This window comes from Arachis duranensis, chromosome 1, assembly GCF_000817695.3.
Source record: "Arachis duranensis cultivar V14167 chromosome 1, aradu.V14167.gnm2.J7QH, whole genome shotgun sequence".
Classification (NCBI taxonomy): Eukaryota; Viridiplantae; Streptophyta; class Magnoliopsida; order Fabales; family Fabaceae; genus Arachis; species Arachis duranensis.
In genome coordinates, this window is record NC_029772.3 from 26,572,475 (window position 1) to 26,583,741 (window position 11,267).

Consider the following 11,267-nt stretch of genomic DNA (forward strand, 5'->3'; position numbering starts at 1 on the left):
AGTGATATTTCAGAAACAAATTTGACTATTAACTCGTACAATAAATTGCTATAATTTAAAAGTTTAACAAGTCTCGAGCATTGCTGCTGTCAACAATATCAAACGAATTTGGGTAGATTGTGATTCTATCTTGTGTAAAACTCAAGTCATAATTGCAATTATCTTTAAGAGAATCCGTCACCTTCGGGCCTTCCATCAGGGCAAGAGGTAATTCAAAGAATCGGCACTCAATAACATTAAAATACATTATCACTACAACAATTCAAGTCTATAACGGATCAGAACCCAGGGCAAAATACAGTGTATACATGCGAGAACGAATCAATTTAAGGTCCCAATAACAAGCTGGTCTTTGCAACTAAATTGTTGAAACTCATACTTAACACGCCAAGATTCATATTGACAGGGGAGAGCACACTATACGATGAGAACGGCGTGAACCTTCAATCTTTTTCATAAAGAACTCCCTATGCAATAACAATTGGATAACAAGCTTGATGGGATTGCATTATTCTCCATCTAGCAATCCCAGTGTATCATCTAGCACCTAATCTCGTATGATCCTGCTTTTGTAATATAACGAACCCACTCAACAGTATTGTAACCACTCTTCTCCCACACCTACAGTGAGTATATAAAATTAGATACCAGACCTAGTTATCAGCATTTGCATGCAAAAAAATGGTTAGGAAGTTAGGTTTCTGATACCTTCAGAAAACGAACTCGTAAACCAGATGCTGTGAACATTGGAACCTGCACCAAAATATATAGAATAAGTGTCACCCGAAAACTTGAAGGGGCACATTGAGATCAACATTTTGTCAATTGTCAGGATCAAAAACATATTGAGGCCTATCCGAATATGCTTTACCAAAAAGAAAGGACAGACAATAAATCACCACTTGATCATCTGCTTTTAAATCAGCAGCATAGTTGGACAAGCAGTGGAAGGAGGGGAAATCTTTTATCAAATGTCTAATAGCGCAGTGTCTCTTACAAGATAAAAGGTTAAAAAATGCATTCCCTCAACTCAGAATAGGCGACTTACACGTATCAGCTTCAACATAAAGGGTTAGGGTGGATCAAAATCACAGGAGGTGTCAAAGTGCCAAAAAGCAAAAGATAAAACCAAATAATAGTAAAACAACCATTGATGATTGACCTTAGGTTGAATGGGCTTCAGACCAAAGTAATTTTAGTACCAATTCCTACAATCAACTACTTATTATTCCAAGTAACAATCTAAAGTATAGTAAGCATTTATTGCAACGTTGAAGCTTTCAACATCAACAATGTATGACTTTAGCAAGGATAGTAAGCTCATAGCACATTGGGAGTGAGTTGTAAGATCCCAGTAAGAATGTTCAGGCAATCAGGAACAGCGAACCCATTCATGAAATTAGTAAAAGTAACCAACAACACACCTGAAACTCCATCTGAATTGGTGGCCTAGTCCAAGATTTCTTTTCTGTCATTGTGGAAATAAGTTCAACTTCGGCACTCAAGGTTGCCTCAGTTTGCCCTGGAAACTTCCTAATCCTGTGCAACAAGAGCAGCAATGGATATTAGAACAGCAAGTATAATATAAGGAAAAATGCTATATCACTGATGGAGAAGTTGGATGCAGAAAACGCTGGGTGTGGCATCACTAAGCAAAATCCACAATGGCTCTCGATCTTGAAACAAAACAACATACTCAATGATACCCCCAACAACAATACTTTTGCATATGCAATACAACAACAACAACAACAAAACCTTGTCCCACTAGGTGGGGTCGGCTACATGAATCAAACAACGCCATTGAGCTCTGTCATGTATCAATAACAATTGGAATAAAGTGAGACACTTACTTCCAAACCAAAGAATCAATAGATGCATTGTATTTGGCACGGCCAGATGTTACTGTGAAACTTGTCTTTGCAGTTTGTTTTGGCACGGGAATTTTTACTACAACCCCAAGTGCAAACAACTTTTCAATAAAAGTACTCTTTACCTGAAAATATGAACCCAAGAAAGAAATTTCACAAAAAAAAAATGCTGGATGGCTGATCTTCAAAAGATAAGGTATTCAAATGTATATTTTCAAACCTTAACATTCACTTCCATCCTTGTTCGACCAAGTTCCTTGATGGTTGGCAGTACTTTAAAGGGAAGATTGACTCCCTCAGTGATACGATACCTACCCCGATAAAATTGTATTAGACATAACAAAGGGTGAATCTTCTGCCACATGACCACATGAATTCACATAAAAGATGAGATAAACATGGATTCAACGGAACCTTCAAACCCCCACCGCACCCACTGAATATAACATGAAGTGGCTTGTTTGCTGTTTATTTATGAAACTAGATGGCAAGAGATAGGATAAGACAAGAGCTTACTTCATTAGTTCAAATTCACCATCAGGTGGCACAAAACTAACAGTCTTCTCCGAGTTGAACCTTGTCAAATTTACACACTGGTGGAAGGTGACATCATCAAGCTCAATAGTTTTACCACTGCAAATATTACAAAAGAAAAATAATAAAACAAAAGGATAATTAGCCAATGCATTGTAACATATTAGAGCATATGAAAAGAGTGCTAAACATGGAAAAACAAGAAAACATGAAAATCTGTAATATATTTATATTATCAATTCCAATGTAAAATAGGAGAAATACAGACATCTATTTTTTAGAAAAAAAAAATCAACTAGTTAAAAAATATATTTAAAAAAAAATTGAAGAGCTTATCATTCAAACCCAACTTTAAATCAGGCATTCCAGAAAGAAAGCATTTCATGAGAATCTTCCCCGTGACATCACAACGCAGAACACTACCTAAATTCACAAACTAGTTAGCAGACTGTCCACCAAATGTCTACATGAAGACAAGCTACATTTATAAGCCACCTTTTGAAGACATAAGAAGATTTACACTTTCCACAATATCTAGAAAGACCTGCAATGAGCCAATGTTAATAATAGTGTAGCAATAATTCTACAAGCATGGATGAAGAATAGTATAAAACTTACCTCATTCTTTTTGTAGACAAGACCTTCTCTCCGCCAACCAACAGCCCCAGTAACTTGTAAAGTAGCATTTGGAACAGGTTTATCTGCGGGCTTTTTTGTCCCAATGCACAAACAGCACAGAATAAGGTAGAGGATTTAGTGAAATATTCCACAGCGTAAACATATAAAGGCATGTAAAACTGTAAAAGATGAATTTAAACATAGCAATTCAAGTTCACTGATGTAAAATTCATGCACAAAAACAGAGGTAATAACATTCGCATAATAGCAATTCAAGAAGTCAAAAGACGACTTTACTCGAGATGTTTTCCTTATTATCAAAGCTGTATTTATTTACCCAAAACCAAGCAGTTACATGACAATGACAATCATGTCAGCAGGCAACATGCATTCCACAAAGGTGTACAATACAGCTGACTGAAATGTTTCTCTTATGGTGACACAACACATATCAGAGACAATATGGTGACATGATGTTTCTTGCAATTATTAAACTAGCAGACCACCAATCATAGATTGATTAGTTCAGTGTAGCAATGGTAAAGGCATGATAGAGCAATCTCAATGGGGAATTTATAGTTTTAACATCCAGAGATAGAGAGTAGCAAAGCAACTCTGGAATGAACTAGATAAACCAATAGAGAATGCCAAATAAAAGAAAAGGGGGAAGGCGGGAAGCATATGTTTCTGGAATGGAATTCTTTACAAGGCTTAGGATATAAGTTTGAAGTTTTACTGATGTCAGCCTTCATTTTGTAAATTGCACACAACAGAATTTAAGAATATGGGCATATTGAGTAAATAGCTGGCATATTATTTGATTTGATATTTACTACTACATATATTCATGCAAACTGTATGTTGTTCCTTAATACTTCTTAATTTTCCTTCCAATACGCCCACATTGTTTCCCATCATGTCCCCAATCGTCTCCATGATTCACAGTAGCTATAATAACATTTCTAGACTAACCTTGGACAAAAACGGGGATCGCACTCCTTCCTGAGTGATATAAAGTTTTAAGATCTCTGCTGAAAGATTTTGTGGGTAACCGAAGTCCATAATTTCTGCTCAAAAGAAGTACATGGTAATCATTCACCGATTCAAATGAAAGAAATTTCTCTATCACAAAATTTGATTTGGCAAAACATATTTCTTTAAACTTTAAATAATGCTTTTACTTCACAACCAGTGAGACATCTAAACATCAAGGAACAGATTGGATCCCTCCCTTTACTTGAATTCAAATCATAAAGAACTATGAATATAGCTACAACATAATCTTCTAAATTCCTATAGCTTTTAAACTTACTGTAAACTGAAACCCTTTCATTTACTTTCGATAATAAAACAGAGTAGATAGCATTAAAGTATGAAGAGATGAAATTAGGTTCATTTCTATGTAAGTTGCATACCATCTAGAAGCTCATAAATGAGTACAAAATTATTGCGAATAGCATCCTCATCAAAAGCACCACCAAAGTATGATTTGAACAGTGCAACAGCCTGCAAGGAAAAGAAGTACACGTCTCAACCATCATAGCAACTAAACTTTTTTTATCAGAACAGACAGGCAACAGTAAACAAGACCTAGCTCTTAATGGAATTGATGAAATTTTTAGCTAAATTTAAATAACATTTTTAATCAGGAGGAATATGAAATCCTCAAATTTTTCAGTTGATTTGATTAAATATTAAACTAAACTCTAAATTAGAATTAAATGAAAGGGGGGAAATTTAGTATGCTTCAGAGTTGATACAGCTCCAACTCTTAATTCTTGCTACACAACGGTCTGAGACACAGCTTTGATAACTCAGATGGTACCCCTCTCTAGTAAACTTTATAATTTAACAGCAAACAATCATTTTCGGTTTTAACTACCGACACCTAATTTCTACAACACTATATTACAAGCTAGAAAGTCATCATTATTGAACAACAGTATCAGGAAAGTCTCCACAGCAAGTAACAAAGCCCCCACATAAATATCACAATTTAATGGGGAAAGACAAAGGCTCATGAAGAGTTTGGCAACCTCAACAACGAACTTGAAAGCGCAAGCAACATTAGCATTGGTGCTGACTACAATGACAATATAGACATTGCTGATCCTCATGTAAAAGAAGGAGCAACCACCAATCTGCCTCACAGGACAAGTACCAAGCTCCTTCGTTTGCATAATATGGGTCCGGAAGGCATCCACCATGTTTCCCCTGCAAGAAAATAATCAAGAATCAGCACACAAAGTAGTCCTATTTACAAAGAAACTGAACTCCTAAAAACACAGAACAACGATCTACCAATTGACCATGAAAATACGAGTATTTCTAAGAGGTTAAAGAGAAAATCCTCACAATTACTAACCCTAACCGAATCACTGAGTTTGAATCGTAAAACACGTTTATTTGTTATCCTGTTGAAGACCTATATACACCATCTAAGACCAGTGAAGCACGAGAGAGAGAGAGAGAGAGAGTGCGTTACCCGACATCGTCGCGGTAGAGGCGATTAATGAGAACGTCACCACGGAGGTTGAGAAAGTAGACGGCGGAAGCAGCCACCGGCATCTGGGATCGACGGAGATCTCAATTGGAAACGGGTGATTCCGCCGCAGATCTGCGGTTACTAGAAGGAGCAGCAACCACCTGAATGCTCGTTACTGATTAAATTTGGGTTGGGTTCCGAGGGAGACAGTAGTAGTAGAAGAAGAAGAAGAAAGAAGAAAAGAAGGGGGGAGGGCATGAGAGAATTGACAATACAGGATTTGAGTAGAAAAGAATGCGGAAATGAATGCGTTTTGAATTTTTAATTATATAATTTTTCTGAAAAAATTTCGTCAGAATTTCTATTATATGTGCTAGTGTTAAAGTGCACAATGCACGTACTTATATTTAAATTTCGCATATTAAGTTAAAAATAATATTTTATAATTATAAATTTTTGAGTTTAATATAACACGATCATCGTTTTTATTTTTAATAATTTTTCACTTGCACAAAAACTAATTATAATAGATTGAATTTTGATCATATTATTATCTCAATAATTTTCTATTTGCACTAGAACCAAACAATTATGTGTATAATTTTTCAATGAATATTTGTGTTTATCAAAATTCTGTTAACTTTAAATACCTTAATTTTCGAACACACGTTTTTGACCTTTTGCAAAATACGTCCAGTGTACAATAAATATCACATTTTCTCAAAATATGAAATCTCTCACTACAATAGTGTATAATTTTATTTTAAGGACAATTCTTATTGAACATGATTATAAAAAAAATCTAAGTAACCATTAGATCTATCTTTATAGAATTGTATCATTATACAAATAGGCTACTTTTTCGAAAAGTTAGTCTGAGGATCAAACTTTTTATACTTTCAGGAGAAAGTATATTCTCTATTGAATGGTATACAATTCTAACAAAAGTAATTATACTCCCACTCTTTCTTCAAGATGGAATCTCTTCTCTAAAAAAAGAGTTTAACCTCTCATCACAGACATTTTGTCATAAGAATAGTAATAAAAATAATCTCATTATGTATTCGCAGTAGGATTACAACGACTCCTGCCTTCAAAGTCAACTTGTGATTGGATAGTCCCAATGTCATTTAGGAATTCTGGTGTGAATCACTCTTGTTGTACATCTTCATTCTCATCAGTTTAACATGTTGTGTCAGAACTCAAATACTCATTTTTCTTCTCTGAAAAGATTGTCAAGACAAAATCATTTACCTTCTCGACCCTCTCAAGCGTGGGTACAAGAATTGCCCTACTCTAAAAATACCTATAATCTGACATGTTTTGCAACAAATTTGGATCTGCAAAGAGTACCAAAATGAGAAAGAGGGTCATTAGTAGTTGTAATCAATAGATCATCTGAAATTTCAATTTCTAATTCATCACCAACAAGAGAACCAATATTTCCATTTCCAACATCAAGTATCCAATTAACAAGTCTCTTCATTCACCTTCATCTTGAGCTAAAGAAGATATTAGAAGTTTCATGATTAAGAATATAGGAATTAGTATTAGAATTTCAAATTTCAAATTTTTAAATAGAGTTTTCTAATTAGCTGGTGCAAATTTTAAATTTTTAAATAAAATTTTCTAATTAAATATTTGTTGTTCTTTAGGAATATAGGAATTTGTTAATTTAAAAATAATTTTTATTAGTTTCGTCATAAATAGTATCAATCCTATTATTTGTCGATAAAAATAAATAAGATTAAATACAATCTAAAAATCAATAACCTTATAAATTACGTAAATTTAGAAAAAGTATTTAAAAAGTATTTAAAAAGAGAGAAAAAATGAAAGTGCTTTTATTGTGGAGAAACAATCTAAAAGATAACAATGTAAATTGAGTAAAGAGAAAATTTATAAATGTGGCAAGTAAAAAAAATTTAAATTTAAAAATCGAAACTGTTAAGAAGTCACTTAATTATGAATTAGTATTAGAATTTTAAATTTCAAAATTTTAAATAGAATTTCCTAATTAGCTAGTACAAATTTTAAATTTTTAAATAGAATTTCCTAAATTAATTCAATTTTGTTGAAACAACTTTAGAAATAGAATTCAATATAGAAAAATGTCAAATTAAAATTTTCTTTTAAATAGTATAAATAACTTCTTTCTTTTTTAATTAGCATAGTAACTTATAAATTATATAAAGTTTTAAAAAATATTCTCAAATCCAATTGCTTACTTAAAAATTCAAAAAAAATATTTGAATTTAAATTTAAAATTTTAAACATAATACTTTAATTACAAATTATAATTATATTTTTTTAAAAAATAAGTACACATTAAAAATTAATAACTAACTTAATTGTAACAACAATCATTCATATGAAAAAATTATACATTAAATATTAAATTAGAAATTAACAGAATATCAATGGTGTAAATCGAATTAAAAATAAAACCACAAGTAATAACCGAATAACTTCAATTTATATTTAAAAAAATTTTAAATTCCAAACATAAAAATCGAAAAGAACTAAAAGAAAAATAATAACTCAAGAAAAGACAATATTTCCACCAAAACAATATATGCTTGGCATTATTCCATTAAATAGACTCTAAAAGGGATTCCAAAATATTTGCATCAAAATTCTCAAGTTTCATTCTCAATCTTGATCTTCTTGCAAGTTGAGGTATCTCCTTGCACCTTCGAATCTTCCGACTCTGAGAATAGTCGCTTGGTTGGTGTAATAGCGTTTTTCAACACTTTGAATTCATCATTGTCCGCAACTTCATTGGAGAATTCAAGTAACAAATTCAGTACAAAATACTGCGTTAAATTAAAGACTTCCTTCTCACCTTTGATTTTATCTCAATAATATTTTTTGAATAAAATAAAGATCTAACTTTGAGAAAACAAACAAACAAAAAATTCATTTTTTTTAACAAATACCTTAGCACCTTCTACTTTCTCCCCTTCAATGATTGAGGATGCCTTTAAAGTTGGAAGCAAGCCACTGGTATAGTCAACATCCTAAAATTATAATTAGTTATTAATTATTATTTATAAATTAGATACTACTAATGACCAAGGAAGAGAAAAATAAACTGATTTTTAATAGAAAATACACTTATAACTGTACTCATAATTTGAATAGATGAACCTTTTTGAATTTATTTATGAGGTCCACATTATCAGTCATCTTCTTAACTTTATAAGAAGGTGAAAAATGTAGATTATCATATATTTGAACTTCAACGATAAAGAGAAAGGCCTTATCAATTAGGTTGAGTAAAAGTGTAGGTGTATCTGATAGATCTCCTTTCTGTAGGGTATTACATAATATATTAATAATAAATAATATAAAAATTACAATAAAAAATATCTTCACTAATGTTTTTAGAAATAAATATTGGTTAGAAATTACCAATAGAAGTGAATCAAGTATCTCTACACAATTCTTTTCCAAAACTTGTTTTGTCTCCTTATCAAAGACTACGAAACATGCACCATCAGAGTCACAATGGCACCAAGCTTTATTCGGTACTTGCTTAATAAAAAATAGTATAAAAAAAGGTTAAACATAGACTTATTTATTATCTAATCCATTATGATTAAACTTTAAATTAAAAAAATAAATAAATAACCTTGGAGTTATGGATAAAAAGGAGACAGCCACAACTTGAACATTTGAAAGTTTTTGTAAAAGCATATGTGGACCTGTTGCATTCACATTGGTCGTACCATCAGTCTGGAGTATCTATAATATGACTTATAGTAGTCGAGACAACACAAACAGCATTATGAAAAAAAAAACTTAATGATTTAAATTTCTTGAATTTGATGAGTTTTTAAATCTAAAAGATATATCTAAACAAATAAAACGAATAAACAAAAATAATCAATATACAACAGATTTAAATTAATTTTTTCCTCAAATTTTTTACAGAAAAAAATTACCGTATCTAATTCTTTTAACTGCTCAATGATTTTGCCTTGATAAATTTTTAAGAATGCAGCCTCATTTGAAATTGCGTCGATATTATCCCTAGGTTCTTCAAATCTTACAAAGCTAGATAAATAAAGCAAAAAAAACTACTTTAGATAACACATAATTAATATTAAACTAAAGAGTTAAAAAATATATATACCCACCTATTTTTAAATTGGATGACATTTGCTTTTTCAAGATTGAAGAACATTTTTGTGCCATACATAGAATTCTGTAAAATAATTTTTTTTGAAAAATTTAATTTAATACAAAATGAGTAAAAACTCACAAAAAAAAAATGAGTAAAAACTCACATATAAAAATTCACATAATTATGAATAAATATTACGGTTATATAACTTCACTCTAATAAATTGTAAGACGACAACAACTCCATCTTTATTGCCAGATCCCAAAAAAGCATTTAATTCACGCTAATAAATTATACTTTTTCTAAAACAATAAACTTACCTACTAAGTAGGTGTAATCATACCCAAGAGCATTGAGAGTATCAAAGCTCACAAAATTAAATCTATATCATATGATACTTGACGATTCTGGAAATTTGTGCACATCAGTACGTTGGTTTAAATTAACCACATACTCATAATGTGTAGTTTTGAAGTTACCCTCATAGAGTCCAACACCAAAATATCTTATTTGGTAAGATATTCCTTCCTTTACCAAATTCACGAATCGAGACACAAGAGCCATCTTAACCGAAGCGTGTATTTTTTCTCCCTAGAATTGATAAACAAAAATCAAAGAACAATTAGTTAGGGATAAACAAACAAATTTAAAATAAAATAAAAAATTATTAATAGAAAACTCACGTCTTCATCGAGCCAAACCATCTCAATTGAGCATGGCAATGAAGAATTTCCGTAACTTGGTAGTGTCCATAACCGTATCACTCGTATACGTACAGACAAATTATCAATTGTAGGATTGATTTCTCCGATTTTGTGAATACCAACCATTGGAATAAGTAGAAAAATTTTAGATCTTGGATGTATATAAAGAAAGAGTTTGATGTACTTTGAATTGTGGTGCTATACATATCTCATAACTTATACTTTTATAGCTGACTCATAACTAAATTTTTTTAAATTTGATTGACTTTAATTTAAATTTAAATTAAATTTGTAGATAAAGTAAATAAATATATTAACCATTTTAAAAATTCTAAATTAACGTAAATATATTTAAATTTACGTATGTAGCTGCAATTTTTGAAAAAAATCTACAAAAATTTAAAAAATAATGCTAAAAAGAATCAACGAGTTTCAAAAAATAGTGTTAAAATTTTAAATAAATAACTTAAATAAAATAATTTAAAATTTAAAAAATAACAATTTAAGTATAACAACCCAAACAAATAATTTAAAATTTGAAAATAACAACCATGACGACACTTAAGCAAATAAACTCCCAAACTCAACGTATGAGCGCCACGTCAGCATATAAGCTCAGCTCCCTATTTATATTACTATAAAGATTCTATTATATAAAAATCAGATTTCTACACTTAGTGATAGAACTGACGTGACATACTCTAAAAAAATGTTTTTCAATTTAATTATTTTAACTCATTCAATACAATTTATTACAATAACTTAACTATATCAATTAATTAATTTGATTAGATATTTAAATATCAATATAATTTATTATAATTTATATTACTTAATTAATTATACAACATTATTTGTAATTCGTTATATTATTTAATTGGTTCATTTATTTATAAAGTTTAAAATAAAATAAATAATTTTTTTAT

The 11,267-nt window shown here is 30.7% G+C and overlaps 1 protein-coding gene across 1 annotated transcript; it reads right to left on the reverse strand.

The window, feature by feature from the left end:
- Positions 1–211: 211 nt before the first annotated feature.
- LOC107482972 (AP-2 complex subunit mu) lies at positions 212–5,810 on the reverse strand. The gene is made up of 13 exons (XM_016103572.3): positions 5,509–5,810; positions 5,060–5,237; positions 4,439–4,529; positions 3,996–4,090; positions 3,024–3,113; positions 2,901–2,949; positions 2,702–2,828; positions 2,388–2,504; positions 2,092–2,182; positions 1,854–1,996; positions 1,425–1,539; positions 709–753; positions 212–621 (listed from the first exon to the last, which is right to left on the reverse strand). Exons 1-13 carry the CDS (start codon positions 5,589–5,591, stop codon positions 541–543), a joined length of 1,305 nt encoding a protein of 434 aa, XP_015959058.1. The 5' UTR covers positions 5,592–5,810; the 3' UTR covers positions 212–540.
- Positions 5,811–11,267: the final 5,457 nt, after the last annotated feature.